A 22,970-nucleotide genomic window follows, 5' to 3' on the forward strand; every position below is an offset into this window, starting at 1 on the left:
GGTATATTAATTTTTGAGAGGGTTTTAAACATATACATTTATATCAGGGAAATTCTAGAGTCACATAGCATATGATAATCCTGAATAAGAATTTTAAATATTGAGATCATCAGGAAAAAATGGCCCTGGTAAATTGTTTAACCAAGTTCCTAGACAGAAGCAGACTATTTTTAAATCGCACATGTAGCAAAATACTTGGTAGGATAATAAACTTTAAGAACTACACTAATGTAAAATGTGAACATGCTTCCCCCTTTTTTATACCGCTACCACCTACATCACCAAGGTGACCACCGTTGGCAGAGAATTTAAGCATCTTAATTAAACATATTCAAGGTAAAATAAGGAAACAGCTCTCTATTTCTAAATCAGTTTAAATAGCCAAAATGAATATGGTACATTACTATTATCTCAGCCTCAGAATGCTTGCTAGTTTTGAGATCTTCATCAACAGTTGACCTCTCCTTTATTAATATGTTGAAATATAGAACAGAAAAATTTATTAAAACCAGCTTATCAGAACCTAGATTCTGATAGATTATTTACCAGATAATTTATCTCACAACCTAGGAATGAATGGGAAAACTGACCTTATTTTTTTAATTGTCTTTTCAAGCAGTTACTGTTTTTCCATTCTCAGCCCCCTTTGTAAAGAAATGAGGAAAATGTCCTAAGCCTAAGATTAGGTCATTGGGGCTTAACATCTGCTCTGGTCCTGAGATGAAAGCATTGATACAGGGAGGAGAAAGGGATCTGGAGGCTTGGCTGCTGTGGCTCTGGAGTCTGTCTGGCACCACTGGACCCGCTGGAGTACTGGGAAGGTTGGGGCTGGGGAATACATATTATGAGAATATTTAGTATGCAGAGTATTTTGATGTACACACCTCTAATTTTTATACTAATCCCCAATTCTGGGTGTTCATTTTAATGTACTTTTTCCTTAATTGTCCTCATTTCAACCAAGATTTATGGATGTAAAGGCAACTTTATAGAACTTCTTGAAATTTTACAATGGTAACAAGAGAGAGGCATTTCAATGCAGCTTGGCTATGGGCTGGGTAATATTAGGGAACTGTGTGAGTTTTAGCCTGACTGTGAGATAAAGGTGAGTTCATTCATTTAAGGTTTTTTGAATCATTATTACTGATGCTTCCCCTTGATGTGCCAATTAGATTTCAAAGTATTATTTACTACTCCTGGTGTTGATTTTCTACACTGATGTATCTAGTTAGGGCTTTTCTAACATATCATTGGCCAAATTAATCTAAGCAAGGCTGACCATTTGATGAGTCACTGAGAAAGGCTGACATTTCCCAGGCCACAGGCCCATGCACGATTTCTTGCGTTTGGGTTTTTCTTTCTTTTTTTTTTTTAAGATTTTATTTGTTTATTTGACAAAGAAAGAGAGAGCACACAAGCAGGGGGAGCAGCAGGCAGAGGGAGAGGGAGAAGCAGACTCCCTAGAGAGCAGAGAGCCCAACTGGGGCCTCGATCCCAGGACCTGATTATCACGACCTGAGCCAAAGGCAGATGCCCAACCAACTGAGCCACCCAGGTGCCCCATTGTATTTGGTTTTTTGAAAGTACTTGGTCACAGTTCAGGGAAACTGGAGTCGGAATGGACTTCTGAAGTCATGTATTCCAGCCTCCCACACAAGGCAAAAGTCCTTTCTATGTTCCCAGTAGTCATCCAGCTTCTGCTGGAACCAGGCCCAACAAAGATATTTGTCTGTATTCTAACAAACTGTTCTGATTAAGACAAAAATTTTTGTGACTTACACAAAGGAAAAGGAGTGGGGGGGGGAAATGGATAACTTTGAACACCTGTCATTTGTTCAGTGCTGGACAGGTTCCCTTCTCCGTTCACAAGAAGTGAAATAGGCTGTAGCGTCCTATTTTACGAATGAAGAAACTAAGGCACAGAGTGGTTAAATAACTTGCCCAAGGTCACCTACTCCATCGCCTCGGGGCCTAGAGCTGAGATTCGAGGGAAGGTGAGCTCAATTCCAGAGCCCTCCTCTTCTCACTGCACCTGCCACTCCCCTCTAACAAGACCAAGGAAATAGCTCTGACTCTGGCTTGCTTGAAGTTTACTTGAAGTCACTCATTAGCTAGAATTATGAACAGTTCAAAGGAGTCTGGGGTGAATTAATTTACTTTCTTTGTAGGAGTTTGAACAACTTTGGTAGGAGCTTGGCAAACATGGAAAGTCAACCTGAAGACTCAAGTCAGAAGAGCTCTGATCTAGTGAACTTGTTTCCTCATCTGTAAAGTGGGGATAATTAGACTGACTTCTCCAAGTTGTTGTGAAGATCGAATGAGAAAACCTGTAAAGACCTTGCAGAGTAGAGGGTACCTAGGCGGCACATATGGGGAAACATGGATTTTTTTTTCTATAGCTCTGTATCTACATTTTTTCCAGCTTTGTTGCGATATCGACATATGATATGTGTAAGTGTAAGGTATACGACATGATGATTTGATACATTTATATAGTGAAATGATGACCATGATAAGGTTAGTTAACACCTCCGTGCTCTAACATAATTACCTTTTTTAAATGGTGATAAGATCTACTCTCAACAACTTTTAAGTACACGATATGGTATTGTTAATTATAGTCATCAGGCTGTACGTGAGATCCTCAGAACTTATTCATCTTACAGCTTGTAGTTTGTCTGCTTTGAAGAACACCTCTTCAGCCCCCAGCCCCCAGCCACCACCATTCTACTCTGTTTCTATGAGTTAGGCTTCTCTAGATTCCACATACAAAGGAGGACATAACAATTTTTGTCTTTGTCTGACTTATTTCACATAGCATCATGCCTTCAAGATCAAGGATGGATTATTATTATTATTTCTCCCTTGCTGTTATTATTCGTTGATAACAATGGCTAGCAGCTTTTCTTAGGTTTATTTATTTATTTATTTATTTATTTATTTATTTATTTATTTAAAGTTTAGACAAGGAGAGAGAGGGAAAAGGAGAGAGAGAGGGAGAGAGAGGCAGAGGGAAAGAGAGCCCCCGGCAGACTCCCCACTGAGCACAGAGCCCAACAAGGGGCTCCATCTCACAACCCAGAGATCATGACCTGAGCTGAAATCAAGAGTCAGATGCTGAACGGGCTGAGCCACCCAGGCGCCCCTTAGAATTTCTTTTTAGAGAGAAAAACTGAATTTCACTAATTGCTCCTCAAAAATTTTACTGTCATCTTGAGCCTTTATAATAATCAGATCCTACAGACTCACAGATCTCCTAAAGGATAAAAAAAAACCTCTAAAGATAGACAAGACACTGTATTACATGGAAGCATGATAGTGCTTCATTCAGCTCGCTTATCACACCTTGCAAGAAGGTGAAGTTTCTCTCAGATAAAGCCTGAGCAGATGGTTTGGGTTTGTTGTGGATGTTCTTCTTCTTTATGGTTCCTTAGTTTTCAGTATTTAAAGAGATAATATTGGATACAATACTATATGTCAGTTGCATCTCAGTTTTTTAAAAAGATAATATATATTGTCATATAAAATAATGGCTCAAACGATGTTTTAATATTAAGAGTCACACTTTAATGTGGTTAGAAATGGCAGAATTAAGAATTAATTGGTAGAATTAAAATTCATTTAAAATTTCCCTCTTGGTTCTTCTATTACAACAGCTGACAAAAGGAAGGGAACACAGTAGGGGAAGGGAGCAGAGTTCATTCCTCATGAGGCAGAAAGCCTGAAACATTCTAGGCCCCAGAGTACCGAGGAAAAGCCAAAGCTGTCAAATCTCCTAAGAGGACTTTGGTGTATTCAGATATTAAAGAGAATCTTAAAATGATGTTACAGTAATGTTTGAGTAAAATTGAGATTCATCAGTTTAGGTAAATAATTACAAAAATTCCCCATTTCTTTTTAAGTTAGATTTCCTAATTTAATTTATTACTGGAATTTTAACTACAAGAGCTTTGATAAAACAGGTAACAATAGTCTGTATGTATATGTACAGAAAGAATTTTAATTAAAATTTATGTTTTAATTTTCTCTACATTTTCTGGTTACTTGACTCAGATGCTGGTGCCAGAAAAATCTAACAGTCGAAAGATCATTTTTGAAGTTTCTTAACATACTAAAGAACCTGCCAAGATGTTGAAAGAGACTTCAGGAAATACCAGTCAAGAGGACTGTATATAGAATGATCCCATTTTTATTAAAACAGCAACAACAGAGGTGGGAAAGTGCATGATACATAAATGGGGAAAAAAGCTTTAAGTGGTATATGCTAAACTGAACAAGAGGAGTGGGAATTTCTACTTGGTTTGGTTTTTGTTTGTTTTAACAACCAATACATGTTACTTTTTTCACTTAAAGAAGCACATTTATTCCATCCTTGTGCCACACAATGGGTCATTTCATAAGTTATTCCAGACCAAGGAATCTTTCTTGCCTTTTTTTTTTTTTTTTTAAGTAGATTTAAAGCAGTTTTGGTAAATTTCTTTGACTATTCTGGTATCTCCTAACTATTCCCCTGATGCTTTTTTAAGCCCAGTTTCTCAGTAGAAAGCTATCATACCCATGAGTACTCATGCATAATCATAGCTTTTACTTACGGGAGCAATCACTATGTCCCAGAAAAAAGAAAGTACTCCCTGCACTTGAGTAACATTGTTACCGTTGTTATGTTCCCTCTCAGTCTTCTCTTCTCAAAGCAAACCAGCCCAGTTTTCATTTCGGTTCTTTCATTTAGGAAGTGTCACTTGAAGTATGTTAGGGGAGAGATGCATGGATGGATAATGCCTAATTTGTTCCAACAAAGAGCTTACAATCGGGGCACCTGGGTGGCTCAGTGGTTGAGTGGCTGCCTTTGGCCCAGGGCATGATCCCGGAGTCCCAGGATCGAGTCCTATGTGGGGCTCCCTGCAGGGGATCTGCTTCTCCCTCTACCTAGGTCTCTGCCTCTCTCTGTGTGTCTCTCATGAATAAATAAAATAAAATCTTTAAAAAGGGGGGGGGCTTACAGTCTAGTTAGTGAAATAGGACATATAAATTGACCATCAGTAAAGACATGGAAAGTCCTGTGATGGGTCATGATGAGGCTAAGATGAGAAATATGGACTGGTTGCGGAGGTCAGGGCAGACTCTGGGGACAGCACAGCTCCACGCCGGGGGGGTGGTCAGGAAGGTTGGGTAGGCTCCAGTCAAGCCAGTAAGAGCAGACTTCCTCCAAAATGTACCTCTAAATCTGATTTCAGCAAGGATTAGAAAGCTACTTGCATGCAGCTACTTCTCAAATAATATCACATGTTAACAATGTAGTGGTCACAAAACAGCGCCTTTATGTCAGTTTCTTTTTTGAATAGAAAAATGCCAGGGGCTTGAGAATATTCATTATTATCACAAGGTTATTTTGTTTTGAATTTGAAAAAAAAGAAATAAAATGTGATCTCAGGGATTTAAAACATTTGGTTACATACATTTTAAAGGAAAAAACAAGAATCACATAGTGTGGGAGCTAAAATATAAAGAGGTGTGCCCTGAGGGGCCAGTGAATAAATTCATGTGAGCAGGGGATTCTAGAACAGGAGCTCCCCCCAGCAGGGGGCTCTAGAAGGGGAGCCCTGCGAGCAGGGGGTTCTAGATCAGGAGCCCTGGAGCAGGGGGCTCTAGAAGGGGAGCCCATGCGACCAGGGGGCTCTAGAAGGGGAGCCCAGTGAGCAGGGGGCTCTAGAAGGGGAGCCCAGTGAGCAGGGGGCTCTAGAAGGGGAGCCCATGTGAGCAGGGGGCTCTAGAAGGGGAGCCCATGTGAGCAGGGGGCTCTAGATCGGGAGCCCCGCCCAAGCAGGGGGTTCTAGAAGGGGAGCCCCGTGAGCAGGGGCCTCTAGAAGGGGAGCCCAGTGAGCATGGGCCTCTAGAAGGGGAGCCCCGCGAGCAGGGGGCTCTAGAAGGGGAGCCCAGTGAGCAGGCGGCTCTAGAAGGGGAGCCCATGTGAGCAGGGGCCTCTAGAAGGGGAGCCCATGTGAGCAGGGGCCTCTAGAAGGGGAGCCCATGTGAGCAGGGGGCTCTGGAAGGGGAGCCCATGTGAGCAGGGGGCTCTGGAAGGGGAGCCCAGTGAGCAGGGGGCTCTAGAAGGGGAGCCCATGTGAGCAGGGGGCTCTGGAAGGGGAGCCCAGTGAGCAGGGGGCTCTAGAAGGGGAGCCCATGTGAGCAGGGGGCTCTGGAAGGGGAGCCCAGTGAGCAGGGGGTTATAGAAGGGGAGCCCCGCGAGCAGGGGGTTCTAGAAGGGGAGCCTAGTGAGCAGGGGCCTCTAGAAGGGGAGCCCCGCGAGCAGGGGGTTCTAGAAGGGGAGCCCCGCGAACAGGGGGTTATAGAAGGGGAGCCCCGCGAGCAGGGGGTTGTAGAAGGGGAGCCCCGCGAGCAGGGGGTTGTAGAAGGGGAGCCCCGCGAGCAGGGGGTTGTAGAAGGGGAGCCCCGCGAGCAGGGGCCTCTAGAAGGGGAGCCCCGCGAGCAGGGGGTTCTAGAAGGGGAGCCCCGCGAGCAGGGGGTTCTAGAAGGGGAGCCCCGCGAGCAGGGGGTTCTAGAAGGGGAGCCCCGCGAGCAGGGGGTTGTAGAAGGGGAGCCCCGCGAGCAGGGGCCTCTAGAAGGGGAGCCCCGCGAGCAGGGGGTTCTAGAAGGGGAGCCCCGCGAGCAGGGGGTTCTAGAAGGGGAGCCCCGCGAGCAGGGGCCTCTAGAAGGGGAGCCCCGCGAGCAGGGGGTTCTAGAAGGGGAGCCTAGTGAGCAGGGGCCTCTAGAAGGGGAGCCCCGCGAGCAGGGGGTTGTAGAAGGGGAGCCCCGCGAACAGGGGGTTGTAGAAGGGGAGCCCCGCGAGCAGGGGCCTCTAGAAGGGGAGCCCCGCGAGCAGGGGGTTCTAGAAGGGGAGCCCCGTGAGCAGGGGGTTGTAGAAGGGGAGCCCCGCGAGCAGGGGCCTCTAGAAGGGGAGCCCCGCGAGCAGGGGGTTCTAGAAGGGGAGCCCCGCGAGCAGGGGGTTCTAGAAGGGGAGCCCCGCGAGCAGGGGCCTCTAGAAGGGGAGCCCCGCGAGCAGGGGGTTCTAGAAGGGGAGCCCCGTGAGCAGGGGGTTCTAGAAGGGGAGCCCCGCGAGCAGGGGCCTCTAGAAGGGGAGCCCATGTGAGCAGGGGGCTCTGGAAGGCGAGCCCCGCGACAGGGGCCTCTAGGAGGGGAGCCCCAGTAGGCCTGTAGCAGGGGCGTCCTCAGACCTGTCCCGCGCAGGTGAGGTGGTCGGGGTGGGGCGGTCAGTGCAGGCGGAGCCGCGGCCGAGGACGAGCGTGGGTTGCGGGGCGGCGCCGCGGAGGGAAGCCCGAAGGGCGTCCGCACCCTGACAGCCGGAGCAGCTTGTCCGCCTTCCTTGGCGACGCGGGGCTTCCGAGCCTGCCCTTTGCGCTGCCCCGAGGACCCCCCGCCCCCCATCGCAGGTCCCGTGGCTGCACCAGGGCTCCCCGGGCCGAAGCCCAGGTGGGGGGGTGGGGGGGGCGCCGAGCCGTTGCCTGCAGCAGCCTCTAGAGGCTGCACTTGTGCACCTTGGTCACCTGGGCTAGGAGGGAAGCCGCCCTTTGTCCGTACTGGTCTGCGTCGGCCGGGACGACGGGACAGACTGCCCTGGGGGGCTGTGCGCAGTCCAGGGGGACCAGTAAGGTCCAGGGCACCCACTTAAAATGGCATCTCAGGGGATCCCCCGGTGGCCCAGCGGTTGGGCACCTGCCACTGGCCCAGGGCGCGACCCCGGGGTCCCGGGATCGAGTCCTGCATCGGGCTCCCTGCAGGGAGCCTGCTTCTCCCTCTGCCTGGGTGTCTGCCTCTCTCTCTCTCCATGTGTCCAATGAATGAATGAATGAATGAATGAACTTTTTAAAAATGGCATCTCAGATAAGCAACGATAAGTATTTTAGATTGTGTGCCACTCAATATTAGGGCCGTATTTATACTAAAAAACAACCTGTGGTTTATCTGCACCTGGACCCTGACCTGAGCCTGGCCCTCCCACGGGGAAGACAGGGGAGCACATGGCCATTTGCACCACTGCACCCTTCGGTCGGTTGATTAACTGTCCTTCCTCAAGGTCGTTATTTTTTATTTTATTTTTATTTTTATTTTTATTTTTATTTTGTGGCCATGCAGGGAGTCCAGTGGCCCTGGAACCGCATGAATTCCAACCTGGCTGATAGAGAATTTGGGTTGTTGGTGCAAGGGCTGTGCTAAGGTGCACTTTGTCCTCTTCATGGATTTACTCAGCCTGTTGATCATCAGTAGTGCAAACAAACCCAAAAGCGAGCTACTCCTCTCCCCGGGGGCGCCCCACAGTGTAATTACGGTGCGATCAGAGGCCACCACCGTTGTGGAGGTTGTGCTTCTCATTTAATAATCACTGATCATTCTGTCTTCTGTAAGTGAGACTGGACTTGCCAGGCACAGCCTGGTGCAGCCCCCGAGGCCCCATGGCCTCCGTCTCCCTCGGTGCACGGTGTGTACCCGCCAGCAACCCCCCCATGCCCCCTCGGGCTCCCCTCTGGTGCTGGCTCCTCAGAGGGCGCCCAGCAACTGCTTGTGGGCGCAGTTCATGATAACCCAGGGAATGCTCTCTGCAGATGTTAAAATAGACTCTTTGTTGCTGAACATTTTAAATTTTAAAAATTATTTGAGGGACACCTGGGTGGCTCAGCGGTTGAGCATCTGCCTTAGGCCCAGGACGTGATCCCGGGATTCCGGGATCAAGTCCCGCATGGGGCTCCCTGCAGGGAGCCTGCTTTTCCCTCTGCCTGTGTCTCAGCCTCTGTGTGTGTGTGTGTGTGTGTGTGTGTGTCTCTCTCAAGAATAGATACATTTAAAAAAAACTTAAAAACATTATTTGAGCTGCTCTTTCCCTTATTCCAAACTGTAGTGCACAGAGGGAATTTGGGGGTAAAGATCATTTCATTGGACAGTGGTCCTTGAGAAACCAATACTGAAAACATATTGAAATTCCCAGAGTGTTTTAGGAGGAGGGAGAGAGAGCAGGGCGGCGGGGGGCAGGTTCTTGTGAATTCACCACGAGCAGCACCCCGTGAGCTTTCTTCTGTTGAGCGGAGGGGTCTCCACGCTATCAGGCCACTGGCCATGTTAGCAAGGGTCAGCCTGCAGTCCCCATACTTGCCCCCATTTACCACGATCATGTACATACACACATATGCACACACACATGCACACATGCATGGACCTAACTAAATCCCCATATATCAGGGCCCCCTGGGTGGCTCAGTGGTTGAGCATTTGCCGTCAGCCCAGGTTGTGATCCCAAGGGTCCCAGGATCGAGTCTCGCATCGGGCTCCCTGCAGGGCCTACTTCTCCCTCTGCCTGTGTCTCTGCCTCTCTCTGTGTGTCTCTCATGAATAAATAAATAAAATCTTTTTTAAATATCCCCATATATCATCCAAAGAAATGGAAGGGACTCTCTTGGCTGGATATCAATTATAGTTGTCCTCCATAAGTAATACATTCATGCCTTAAATAAATATGTAGACATTTACATTCTGAACCAGTTTTGTATTATTAGAGACCACTGTATACAAGCCATCTGAAATTGAAAACCCAATAAAGTCTGGACTTTATTCTCTTGAGAGAATAAAGCGTGAGTGGTCTCTGTGCAGTGAGCAGGGCCCGGGGTTGGTTGGCATCTTTGCGCTAAAAACATAATCAGATGAGGCTTGTGCTCAGTTTCCACCTGTGGCTTTGTTCCTCTCTCTTTCTGCTGGCAGACACAAAGGATTGGTGGGACCTGGGAAGTTAAGAATGAGCTCTCCCTCTGTCCCCAATCCTACCCATATCTCGGGAGTGTTTTTCCTAGCGAGCTAGAGGATTCAGGAGATGCACTGAATACGGGTCAGCATCGAAACAGAGCTGGGCATGCAGTTCCTTGCATGTGATCCTTTCTTCTAAGAGTGGACTCACAGTCTGACTGTTCCCTTTTGTTCTCCCTTCTCTCACAGCACCCTGGAGGGGTATTATGTGGACGACGCCCTGCAGGGCCAGGGAGTGTACACTTATGAGGACGGGGGCGTTCTCCAGGGCACATATGTAGACGGAGAGTTGAACGGGCCCGCCCAGGAGTATGACACGGATGGGAGATTGATCTTCAAGGGGCAATACAAGGATAACATTCGGCATGGAGTCTGCTGGATATACTACCCAGTAAGCCTGGTGACTGTTCGTCTTGCTGGAATGTAACGTGTCTTAACCAATTTTTCAACTCCTCGCAATAAGGAGTGAAATGTGTTCTCTATGTTAGAAAATGTGAAGCTGTGACACCTGAGAGTCACAGGAGCTGGAGCCACTGGCTCACGAGGTGTGCCCCTCGCTGTTACCTCTACGCACTCAGATGGTTGAGCCTCACAGCTACTGCTCATTCCTCTTCAAGGTTGTTTTGGAAAGGAACAAGAAGTCCTGATTCAAGCAAATTGGGACAAAATGGCTTTATTGTGCCACTAATAAAGACAAAAAACATACGCCTTTCAAAAATATTCTTTTAGTATATAGGGTTGCCATTCATTTGGTTCTGGTTCTCATGCAGGAGAACTGATCCAGCGGTCTCCCATCTTCTGGGACTTACCGCACTGTCACTACTTGGTTTTACAGCCCACCTCCCCACTTTATAAGCGATTTATGGCTTATGTCGCTTAAATTAAGATGATAAAAATGAACTTGCCTTTGAGTATTCGATAACATCTTCCAATATTTCTGGAGTTCACTAGAGCAAAATGATGTGCAAAACCCACTGGGTTGGGAATTAATGCTCTAGTTGTTGTTTGCATTTCAAATATCCCATCTGTCATTAGTGAATTTCCAGAAAATGTCTCAGGAAATAGACCTTAGAAAATATTTTGCCCAAGATTTTATTTTTGACCAGGGCACCTAGCTGGTTGAGTCCCTAGAGCATGCAACTCTTGATGTTGGGGTCATGAGTTCGAGCCCTGTGTTGGACATAGTAGCTCTTACTTGAAAAATAAAACCAAAAAACTAAAACTAATAATAGTAATGTTTTATTTTGTCCAAAGCTTAAGGCAAGATATGATACAATTTTTCTTACTCTGAACCCTATCTTCTTATGAGTAAGAAAATGTTAATAAAAACAAATGATCTAAAAACAAAACAAAACAAAATGATCTATTACATGTGTAACAAGAAAAGTAGCCCCAGCTAAATCTCCTTATTCTTGTTCTTTAAAAAGAAGTTATAAAAAAATAAAATAAAAAATAAAATTAAAAAAATAAAATTTAAAAAAGTTATACTCTAGGAACAGGGCTTAAGGAAAGAATACTGGAAAACATTTTTAAAATAATTACCAAAACAATTACATATGTTCTTGGTAGGCTCTGCAGTAGGTCAGAAGTCCCTTTGGTTACCTGTCAGGTGAGCAGGAGAGGGATGGGTGGAGGCACATAGCAGCTTAGGAAGATTGAGACTTCCGTTGCCTCGTGAGTAGGCCAGTTGAGCATCCTGCGCCCTGGCCCTGGGGATCCGCTGATACAGTGAATCATGAAGTCAGAGAAAGTGGAGCCCTCTGCGGGAGACTGGGTATAGGAAAGAGGCAACATAGGGACGGCCGGATCCTCCTGTTACCTGTCCTCTTGCCTGTGACTGTGACCAGTTAGCATCTCTACAAGACACCAAAGATGCGCCAAGGTAAACAGATCCGCATCACTCAGTGTAGTAGCGTCTTGAAACCTGAATTGTACACCCACGTTTTAGCATTTGGTGCTAATTATTACCTTACTAAATACCAAGAGAAGACTCTGCCTTATAAAAGAAGCACCGGGGAGTTTTACGCTTTCAAAAATAACTTGGGAGAAGGTGTGCTGTATATAGGGTATCTGTTGGCAGTCGAGGGGGCTAATCGCATCCTCTAATTCTCTCTGGATTGGGAATCAGCTAAAACCTGTGTCGGTAGGTGTCAGAGGCCAAAATGTGGGTTTCACTATGGCAGTGTTGGACTGGAGATGTGATGTGGACCTCACGTCACAGTGGGCCTCTGTTCCTTGCCCCTCTGAACGAAACCCCTGGGCCAGCTGCAGCTGGAGATCTTGCCCAGGGAGCATCCCCAAGGACAGGGCAGGGATGGAGATGGGAAGAGTCGCAGCCTGCAGGCACCGACTGCTCCCAGGACAGCATGAGTGAAAATATAGCAGGACCCCTGGGAGCCGCAGGGGTTAACCCCCACCCGCTAAAGAGATGGGTGTCAGTGGGTGTCAGAGCCTGCCTTCTGACTAATCAAGTGAGTGATTCCTTCTCCCATGAAGAGGAGCCAGCGAGCAGAGGCGGGAAGGCAGCAGCTTCCTCCCCGACACTCCCTGACACAGCAGACAAGGACGGGTTTGTGACATAGAGTCAAAGCAGGAACAAAGGGAGGAGAAAGAATGACTCGCCCTCCGGTATTCATCAGCTTGCTCTCAGGACAGCTTATTTCTTTCAAAATTTTATCTTGGAACAGTGATGCCGTTTTCAGTTTGAAATGTCTACCTCCTTTTGGAAATCAAAGCAGGATCTCCGCTTTATCGTCCTAGACAAATAAATTCACTGCCTCCCTGACCAAAAGTTTAAAGTATTTAAGAGGGAAAAAAATGTGAGAGACCAGAAAGAGAAGAATTCTGTACAAATAACTAGTAACGTTGGCTGACATTAGTTACAGCAGGTTAGAAGCACAAATGCTAAAAAAAAAAAAAAAAAGGAAGCACAAATGCTCTAACACCCTTCAACTCTCATCACCCCTGAAAGCCTAAAGGCAGATCTTGCAAGAAAGTATCATTCACGTTTATGCTCGCTTATTAAGAATTAACTCTGGGAGGAGAAAGAGCCATAATATAGCTCTAATGCACTTTCTGTCCGTTAAAAATGTTGCCAAGTATTTTTCTTTCTATGAAAGTGCTGTGGTTCATTTTTAAATTTATGACCTGTTTTCTCCAAAGGGCAGTTAGACTATGGTGAGCTGTAGAAATCAGGTACCTGATGTTATTTATTCCTGCTGTCTCTCAGTGAGCAGCATTTGGGATCGCTCAGAAATCACCCTACACCGCCGACTTTGAGTGGCTGTTTCTAGAACTTTGAGTTGGAGAAATAACCAAGCTTTTAGAGGATGTCATGGCTTTACTGTTGTTATATTGAACCCACAAAGGTCTCAGATTTTCAGTTATACTGTGAAGACCTTCTGCATGGGGGGGGAGGAGGAAATATCGCTTACACCCTAGATTCAATGTTTTTAAATCATTTATTAGATTATTTTTTGGTATCCCCATTCAATTCAAAAAGTATTTGTGGTTCACCTATCATGTCCCTAGCACTTACCAGGATACAGAATTATACATGGCCTCCACCCTAAAGTATTTAATGACTCTTAGGAATGAAGGCAAGTGACAGTTAAACAGGAAGCACAGCTGGCTCCTCTCCTGGAAGGCCGCAGAAAGGAGCAGTAAATAAACAAAGGGGGAAGAAAGAGGTGATGGGGAAGGGATGGAATTTAGTTGATTTTTTTATTTTATTTTTTTACTATTCCTTATAGTGCCATAAAAAGTGACAGTGTAGGATTCTCAGAAAGGCAGTGTCCAGAAGTCCTTTGGCTTATCTTTTAGGAAATGCAGACAACTCTCTTTATTCATGTACACTAAAATTAATTCTTAAATACATTTGAAGTGAAGATTTTCTTAATCGACCAGAAATCCAAAATCCAACATGGAGAGGTGAGATGGTACGAATAGTCGGTAAAACGGTCTTGCCACAGATCCTCATAGCATTTGATATTGGCCCCAAAATAACACTTAGTTACATTCCCTTTAAGTGTTTGTAACTGATACTACAAATACAACCCATTTCCTTCTTAGATAACACACCAAAATAGTGTCAGTAGCTTGTAAGGATTATGAAGTGCAGCTCAGTCTCTGACTCCCTGGATCAGACTTCTGTGCTTCTATGTGTAGCTTCTAGCAGTTTACTTGTACAGGCCTGGATGGGGAGGTACGCATCACATTTTTCTCACCCACGTGAAAGCTCTGGGTTCTTAAACTGTTGCATTAGGGCCACCAATGATGGGAGTGCACAAGAAAAATTCCTTGAAGTCGTGTCCTATAGATAAATACTACATATAATATTTTCTGGCTTTTGGTTTCTCCCATCAGGATGGAGGCAGCCTTGTGGGAGAAGTAAATGAAGATGGGGAGATGACTGGAGAGAAGATCGCCTATGTGTATCCCGATGAGAGGACTGCACTTTATGGAAAATTCATTGACGGAGAGATGATAGAGGGAAAACTGGCTACCCTAATGTCCACCGAAGAAGGAAGGCCTCACTTTGAGCTGATGCCTGGAAGTAAGTTGGAGCTGCTTCAGATGGTTGCTCTGATTCCAAAGCAGGTTGTTAGGCATGGTTAAGAGAAATTAATTTCTTTGTCTAGTTCACTTTAATCGTGTATTAATCAGCTTTGCTGCATAACAGACACCTCCACACCTCAAATACGGGTCTGCTGACGAGCTGTACTCCAGCTGGTATAGGCTGGGCTGGGCTGGGCTGGGCTGGGCATGGCTGGACTGAATGCGTCTTATCATTTTACGTCTAACACGTTTTAATTCTGGGACCCAGTCTGAAGGGACTTTGGTGACCTGAGTCAAGATTTTCCCAAGTGGGTCACAGAAAGCCAGGGCATGAGCAGATGCTGTGTTGCTTCTGAAAGCTTAGCTTGTTGACTCAATGTCACTTTTGCCCACTTTTTAAACATATAACACCCAGTGCTCACCCCATCAAGTGCCTCCTCAGTGCCCGTCATCCAGTCACCCCATCCCCCCAGCCCCTCCCCTTTTGCAACCTTTTGTTTGTTTGCCAGAGTTAGGAGTGTCTCATGGTTTGTCTTCCTCTCTAATTTTTCCCCACTCAGTTTCCCCTCCTTCTCTTATGGTCCCTTTCACTATTTCTCATATTCCCCGTATGAGTGAAACCATATGATGATTGTCCTTCTTCGATTGACTTACTTCACTTAGCATAATACCCTCCAGCTCCATCCACATTGAAGCAAATGGTGGGTATTCATCCTTTCTGATGGCTGAGGAATATTCCATTGTGTATATAGACCACATCTTCTTAATCCATTCATCTGTCGATGGACACCGAGGCTCCTCCCACAGTGTGGCTATTGTGGACATTGCTGCTATAAACATTGGGGTGCAGGTGTCCTGCCGTTTGACTACATCTTTATCCTTGAGGTAAATCCCCAGCAGGGCAATTGCTGGGACGTAGGGCAGGTCTATTTTTAACTACTTAGGGAACCTCCAAACTATTTTCCAGAGTGGCTGCACCAGCCTGCATTCCCACCAGCAGTGGGAGAGGGTTCCCCTTGCTCCACATCCTCTCCAACATTTGTTGTTTCCTGTCTTGTTAACCTTGGCCATTCTTACCAGTGTAAACTGGTATCTCATCGTGGTTTTGATTTGTATTTCCCTGGTGGCCAGTGATGCGGAGCATTGTCTTATGTGCTTGTTGGCCATGCGTATGTTTTCTCTGGAGAAATGTCTGTTCATGTCTTTTGCCCATTTCATGACTAGGGATTATTGTTTCTTGGGTGTTGAGGTTGATAAGTTCTTTATAGAGCTTAGATACCAGCCCTTTATCTGATATGTCATTTGCAAATATTTTCTCCCATTCTGTAGGTTGTCTTTTAGTTTTGTTGACTGCTCCTTTGCTGTGCAGAAGCTTTTTATCTTGACTAAGTCCCAATAGTTCATTTTTTTTAAAGATTTTATTTATTTATTTATTTATGAGAGACAGAGAGAGAGAGGCAGAAACACAGGGAGAGGGAGAAGCAGGCTCCATGCAGGGAGCCCAATGCGGGACTCGATCCCGGGTCTCCAGGCGCTAAGCCACTGAGCCACCCAGGGATCCCCTCAATAGTTCATTATTGCTTTTGTATCCCTTGCCTTCATAGATGTTTCTCACAAGAGGTTGCTGTGGCCGAGTTCAAAAAGGGTGTTGCCCGTGTTCTCCCACAGGATTTTGATGGATTCTTGTCCCACACTTAGATCTTCCATCCATTTTGAGTTTATCTCTGTGTATGGTGTGAGAGAATGGTCCAGTTTCATTCTTCTTTTGCCTGCTTTTCATCGGTCAAAGCAGGTCACGCAGCCAAGCCAAATATCAGTGAGATGGGGAAGTAGATACCATGTGTTTCAGTAGCAGATGCTAAAAAGTCACATGATGAAGGCATAGCTATGTAATTCTAATACAGGGAAGAAGTGAAGAAATGGCAGCAGTAATCCAATGAATTTCAAAAGGTTAGGTCTCAGAAAAAAACTGAAGTACAGTTTAATGATACTAAAGGATCAAATTAGGTCGATCTCCAGGTTGATACAAATTGTAAAGTTGATTCGGTCTGAGCTCTGATTGGGACAGATAAGTGCGTGTTGGCATCCCCTGCCGTCTTCAGAGCCCAGCATCCTCACGGGGCACATACTGGATACACGAGTGAGCCCAGTGGAATCCACGTTAGAAAAAAATCCTGTTTCCTTTAGGAAGTACAGTATTGCATACTAAACATTTTTTTCTGAGTAGAGAATTATTTATTATAGAAAGTCTGGAAAAAAAAAACACAAGGGAAAAACCAAGATTTTGTGTTTTGGGTGGCACAGCAAAAGAAAGCTGTTTGAATTGGTCTGATTCCTTGAAAGCAAAATATGCATCTATGTGCACTCTAAGTTAGGTTATACAGAGAAAAAAAAAGTAGATAAGACAGTAGTAGATAAGTCTATGCATGAATAGTCCTAAATAATATTTTGCTATTTGTGATCTGAAGGAGAATCTCCAGAGGAGAATGTCCAAAAATAGGAAATCTAGCATTTATACTTAGGTCCAACTTGGTTGTTTTAAATGTCTCAGTTTTTGTTTTTTTAAGTTAAAAATTGAGGCAGCCTAAATGCAACGTGGGATTCTGGATCGGATCCTGGAACGGAAAGGAGGCATTAGTGGAAAAGCTGGTGACATATGAATAGTCTGAAGTTTAGTTAATAGTAACGTAGCTATGTTGGCTTCTTAATTTTGACAAACACACCAGGTAACAGAAGAAGTTAACATCACAAGAAACCATGAGGTTTCTTGGTTTTCTTCCCTTGAGTATTGCGGTGCTCTGTTCCATCTTTGCAACTTTTCTATAAATTTAATATCATCCCAGAATGAAATTTTGGGGGTTTTTTAATTGAAATTAGTAATCTTTGCACTTCAAATTCTAATATCTGTGCTCTTCGCATACGTCCTGAAAGGAGACGGCCCTACAATGTTTAGAAGGGAGGGGACCCGGGCCAGAGGAGGATGCCAACTGGTGATGCCAATTTTAAAACTTCAGAAGCAGTGTGTTTTAGTGCAAGATCCGTGACCTTGAGCGTCCCCTGATTTGTGATCCAGCTTCAACATCCACCATAGTGGTCTTGGGCAAGTTATTTATCCCTTCGGAACCTGTTTCTTCATTCAAAGAGACAGAGACTGGCACCTAGTACACAGCACCGTGACCACAGTTACTGTTGGGCCGCCTGGGTGGTGAGTTGGGTAAGCGGCTGCCTTCGGCTCAGGCCGCGATCCCAGGGCCCTGGGGTGGAGCTGCCCGACGGGCTCCCTGCCCGGGAATCTGCTTCTCCCTCTCCCCTGCCACTTGGCCTGCTGGTGCGCTTGCTCGCTTGCTCTCTACCAGATAAATAAATAAAATCTAAGAAAGAAAGAAGAAAGAAAGAAAGAAAGAAAGAAAGAAAGAAAGAAAGAAAGAAAGAAAGAAGGAAGGAAGGAAGGAAGGAAGGAAGGAAGGAAGGAAGGAAGGAAGGAAGGAGAAAGAAGAAAGAAAGAAAGAAAAAGAAAGAAAGAAAGAAAAGAAAGAAAGAAAGAAAGAAGAAAAGAGAAAAAAAAGAAAGAAAGAGAAAGAGAAAGAAAGAAAAAAAACAAAAGAAAGAAAGAAAAAAGAAAGAAAAGAAAGAAAGAAAGTCACTGTTATCTTTACATCCTTCTTGGTGTGAGTAAGCAGCAGATTTGGGGAAGCGAGGGGGGTAATTCTCAAAGGGTTCGTTTGCTTAGAACTCCAGGTTGTAACCAGCAAGCACCCTGGTCACCGTAGCTTAGGGCTGCAGACAAGGTGGGGGGAGGCGCAGAATTCCTGCTAAGGTGCTGGGATGCCTTCTAGCTTCAGCACATGTTGAACGGTTTGGGTTTCCCCAGGCTCAGGAGGCCTAGCTGCTTGGGGTGCCTGGGTGCTTCTGGGGGCCCCCGTCACCGTGAGCTGGGACGGGGGGGGGGGGGGGGGTGCGGCCCGGGCCTTCGGGTGTCATGCCTCCATGTGGTCCAGGCTGGGGACAGGGAGGAAAACCGTCATGCACACATGGCACCCAGAGTCCTCCCAGCCTGCCCCCCGCCGACCTCTCCCACCACCCCCTTTCTCCTTATGCTTCTGGAACCGCAGGCCGCTCTGCTTCCCCGCTCGCTGCAGGCCGATCTCCTCGCCAGGGCTCAGGCTGGCTTGCTTCCTGCCTCCTCTCTCCACCTGTCCACGAGGAGCTCCTTCCTGCGGTCATTCCTGTCCCGTCCTTAAGGCTCGGCTGGTCCCTTAGAGCTAACGTCCGTCAAGGGAATGAACGAGCGCTGGGCCAAGGGCTTGTATGCGTCCCCGAGGAGAGGAGGAGCAGTGAGCGTGGGCCCCGTTTGCCCAGGACGCAGGCCAGCGTGGGAGGAACAGGAGGCCCGTGTGTGCTGGAGGAGGTGGCCTCGGCCCCTGAAAGCGGCTTCCCCTGGCCGCCCCCGCCCCGTGCCTGCAGCAGCACTGGCAGCTGGCGCTGGGGGCTTCGTGATGGAAGGGTTAGGCCGGGGCGGGCGGGGGGGGGGGGTGTCACAGATTTTCTGCACAACAGAGCATGTACTTCACAGAAAAGTTTGGTTTGAAAGTGTGGGTTGCTTCTTCCTTAAACTGACCTCCTTGGGTGTTTGTGCGTTGGGCCACTACCTGTTTGCTCTCAGGTGCACCCGTCGCCCTCCTCCCGCCGTGCTTTTGTGGCGGGGGCTGCTGCGTCTTGCAGGCTGCATGGCCCAGGCTCCCGTCTACGTTTGGCCACAGGGAGGCCCCAGCCAGGGGCACGACAAGGGAAGGAGTCGGAGCTGCCTCTGTGTGTCCAGCAGCGTCTCCAGCAGTGGCCTCTGTCCTGATGGCATCTCCCGCCACGAAGTACCCCCCAGCACCCCAGCTTCCATGGGGCGAGCCCAGCTCTAGAGCCCCAGGCACCCCCCACCGCCCACTCTGTCCCTCTGGCTGAGGGTTATATGGCTTCCAACCCTTGCCAGGCTCTGGGCTCCTCCCGGGCCCCTTGGGCCTCTCAGTTCTTCATGTTCTAGAAAACCAGTTTCCTGAGCGAGATTCTCTTTCAAATACACAAACGGTCTGTTTCCCAGCAGACTGATTTGGATTGCTTTTTCACTTTTAGTTTGACACATCCATTTGGGTTTTGTGACTATATCTAACAAACCCCAGAAGGAGGACCTCGTAACCACGGAGGAGCTGCTTAATGGGATTATCTGTGGTGCCTTGGTGCCTGAAAGAATTTGCAGGAGTAAAGCCCTTTGATTCTAAAATATGTTTCTTGGGGCAGCCCGGGTGGCTCAGGGGTTTAGCGCTGCCTTCAGCCCGGGGTGTGATCCTGGAGACCCGGGATCAAGTCCCACGTCGGGCTCCCTGCATGGAGCCTGCTTCTCCTTCTGCCTGTGTCTCTACCTCTCTCTCTCTCTGTGTCTTTCATGAATAAATAAATAAAATATTTTTAAAAATAAAATAAAATATCTTTCTTTACTTATTAGGCGTTGGAGCACCCGACGTCGTCACTGCGCCCTGGGAGGATTCTCAGGGGCTAATCCTTTGCAGAGAACCAGTGTGAATTCTAGAGCGGTTGTATACTTTAGTGGGTAGAATGAATTACTAATTGGCTTCTGAACCACCTTGATAGAAATAAGAAGACTTTGTTTTTGCTTTATCAAAAGCAGTTCTGTTCCTAATTCTGGTGAGGCGAGTGTTTATTTTTAGCGAAGGGGACAACTGCCAGGGCTGGATGGCTGGAGTCTACGGACTGCTTCTAGTAGGAAGGAAACCACAAGAGAATTTTATTTTTTTTTTATTTTTTTGAAGATTTTCAAGTTTATTTATTCATGAGAGACACAGAGAGAAAGAAACGCAGAGACACAGGAAGAGGGAGAAGCAGGCTCCATGCAGGGAGCCCGATGTGGGACTCGATCCCGGGTCTCCAGGATCATGCCCTGGGCTGAAGGCGGCATTAAACTGCTGAGTACCCCCCACCCCACCCCGCCGCCTGCCCACGAGAACATTTTTTTTCACTTCAATTTTTTATTTTTATTTTTATTTTTTTTACATTTTTTTTACAAGAACATTTTATTTATTTTTTTTAATTTTTATTTTTTTTACAAGAACATTTTAAAACCATCCTCCAACCCGGTCTGACCAGAGAGCTCTCAAAATTTCATGACAAAGCATGTTCTTGATTAAAAACTGTAATCACACGAGCATTTTGTAAACCGTTTGAATAAAGAAAACTCAAAAGCAAAAATGGGATTTTTGAGGCATAGGTCTGATGGCTGCTCATGAAGACCTAAAAATAAAACTCAAAGGCAAATCTAACAACCATTCGTTTGTATTGAAGAATTTATTCTAGTTGGTGTAACCTGAGTGGCATTTTTCATCACCTAAACTCCTTCTGTGCCAGGAGTAGAAAGAGATGCTGTGAAAGCCCTTCCCTAACTGTAATCTCTAGACTGAGATTTGTTCCGTTTGCTTTTCAGGCTCCGTGTACCACTTTGATAAATCGACTTCATCTTGCATTTCTACCAGTGTTCTTCTTCCGGACCCATATGAGTCAGAGAGGTAATTTTTTTTTCCTTGTGGTTTGAATGGCATTGTTATGGGAAGTCAAATAGCCCGAATGGTGGAAACTAATTCTCCTCTGTGGCTCTCTGAGCAGAAAAAAAAATGTTCATATATCCTGATGAAGAGTGTTTTTATGCTTATTTAGAATCTGTCCCGGTGAGAGTTTCTCCCACCTGTAAAGCACAGAGCAGCCAGGTGTCCGTCCCAGAAGGAAACGTCTACATCTAAAGCGCCGTCGGGCCGGGCAGCCACTAGGCCCTGCCCAGATGTCCCCTTTCTTGGGGGCCCTGGTGCAGCTGAAGCTACAGCCACATGCTGGCCTCTAGGGGAGCACCTCGAATGTTACTCCGTAAGGCTCTAGCCTGGGCAGGAACCAGGATGCCTCCCTCACCAGCCCAGCTGAGGGGGTCTGGACCACAGCCTTTAGTCACTAAGGGAGAACAGGTGTGAACGAAAGACGGTAAGAAGCCTGAAAACATTCCAGCTCACAAGTGACAGGCTTCTGATTCTATGAGCTGGCTCCCCAAGTGCCCAGGCCCGTTCCATTTCCTCTTCTCCGGACTCCAGGCCTCCCTCCTTGGTCGTTGGTATGACTTTCCCTGGTACCCTCCTCCCCTAGCAACTGGCCTGTTCGTGCGGAAGAGTGCCACCTGCAGTTGGTTTTCTCTCTGCCTCGCTCTTTGTAAGCATGGATCACAAAGGAGGACTTCCACCTGGGAATCCCTGGGTGGCTCAGTGGTTTAGCACCTGCCTTTAGCCCAGGGCATGATCCTGGAGTCCCCGGATCGAGTCCCACGTTGGGCTCCCTGCGTGGAGCCTGCTTCTCTCTCTCTCTCTGTCTTTCATGAATATATAAAATAAAAAGAAGGACTTCCTTCACTTTTTCTTCTGTTTCCACCTGAAAAATAGGCCTCTTCCCTGGTTGAACTGACAGGACGCACACCACAGCATCCCAATGAATGCATGCCCTCTTTCCGGATACAAAGCTCTGCTCCATTTACAGAGGGAAGCACAGTAGCACGATTTTCACATTTATCAGTCTTTTTTGCTACTGTTGTTGTGATGATGCTGTACAATGGGACCCTCAAAACTAGCGGTGGTTTAGGGGCACCCGGGTGGCTCAGCGGTTGAGCATCTGCCTTAAGCTCAGGGCGTGATCTGGGTCCTGGGATCGAGTCCCGCATCAGGCTCCCCACAGGGAGCCTGCTTCTCCCTCTGCCTGTGCCTCTGCCTCTCTCCCTGTGTCTCTCATGAGTAAATAAATAAAATCTTTAAAAATAAACAAATAAAAATAAAATAGGCATAGGATCCATGTAATAAAAACTAAGGATGCCCAGTTCCACCAGAGTCATTACATCTTAGTGCCCAAAGAACTGAAATAGTTGTTGAAGGGGCATGTGCTGGCCTAGTAAATCCAGTTCAGTGATCATGGAGTGCTGTTTTCTTGTAAACCAGGGATTGGCAAACTTTTTCTGTAAAGAGCCACATTGTAAATATTTCAGGCTCTGTGGGTCTCTACTGCAACTGCTCAGCTCTACTTCTGCAAGCCAAAGCAGCCATAGACACTAAATAAATAGGTGTGGCTGTGTTCCATAAATCTCTATTTACAAAAATGTGCAGCTGCCAGATTTGGCCCAGGGGCCATAGTTGGTAGACCCGTTATAAACTCTTTTGTTGGGAAGTGCTTACTGGATATGTCTTACTGTTTGTCACTCTTTAATGTGAAAGATTCATCTTCGGGCTTAATTAAAACGGTCCTCCCCTCCTATTTGGCATTGACAGACTCGGGTACAGCTTTAATTATCTTGGAAATGTTTTACTTGTCCAGGAAGACAGTGAAACTACTCATTAACTGAAAACATAATTTAAAAAAATATAAAACCTTATATCAAACACTGAGTTGCTTTATGAATACAGTGAAACCACGACCCCCTCCCTGGCCCCATGCAGTTGACAATCCACATTTAACTTTTGATTCCCCAAAAACATAACTTCTAAGAGCCTCCTGTTGACTGGAAGCCTCACCGATCACAT

The 22,970-nt window shown here is 46.5% G+C and overlaps 1 protein-coding gene across 1 annotated transcript in view; it reads left to right on the forward strand.

Annotated features, from left to right (window-relative positions):
- SETD7 (SET domain containing 7, histone lysine methyltransferase) overlaps positions 1 to 22,970 on the forward strand; it is a 47,932-nt gene that overhangs the window by 12,164 nt on the left and 12,798 nt on the right. Inside the window, exons 3-5 of the mRNA XM_072788324.1 lie at positions 9,997 to 10,198; positions 14,173 to 14,362; positions 20,852 to 20,933. Coding sequence (XP_072644425.1) covers positions 9,997 to 10,198; positions 14,173 to 14,362; positions 20,852 to 20,933 — 474 coding nt within the window. The remainder of the gene's footprint in view (positions 1 to 9,996; positions 10,199 to 14,172; positions 14,363 to 20,851; positions 20,934 to 22,970) is intronic.

The sequence above is a fragment of the Canis lupus genome, chromosome 20 (genome assembly GCF_048164855.1).
Source record: "Canis lupus baileyi chromosome 20, mCanLup2.hap1, whole genome shotgun sequence".
In the NCBI taxonomy this organism is placed as follows: Eukaryota; Metazoa; Chordata; class Mammalia; order Carnivora; family Canidae; genus Canis; species Canis lupus.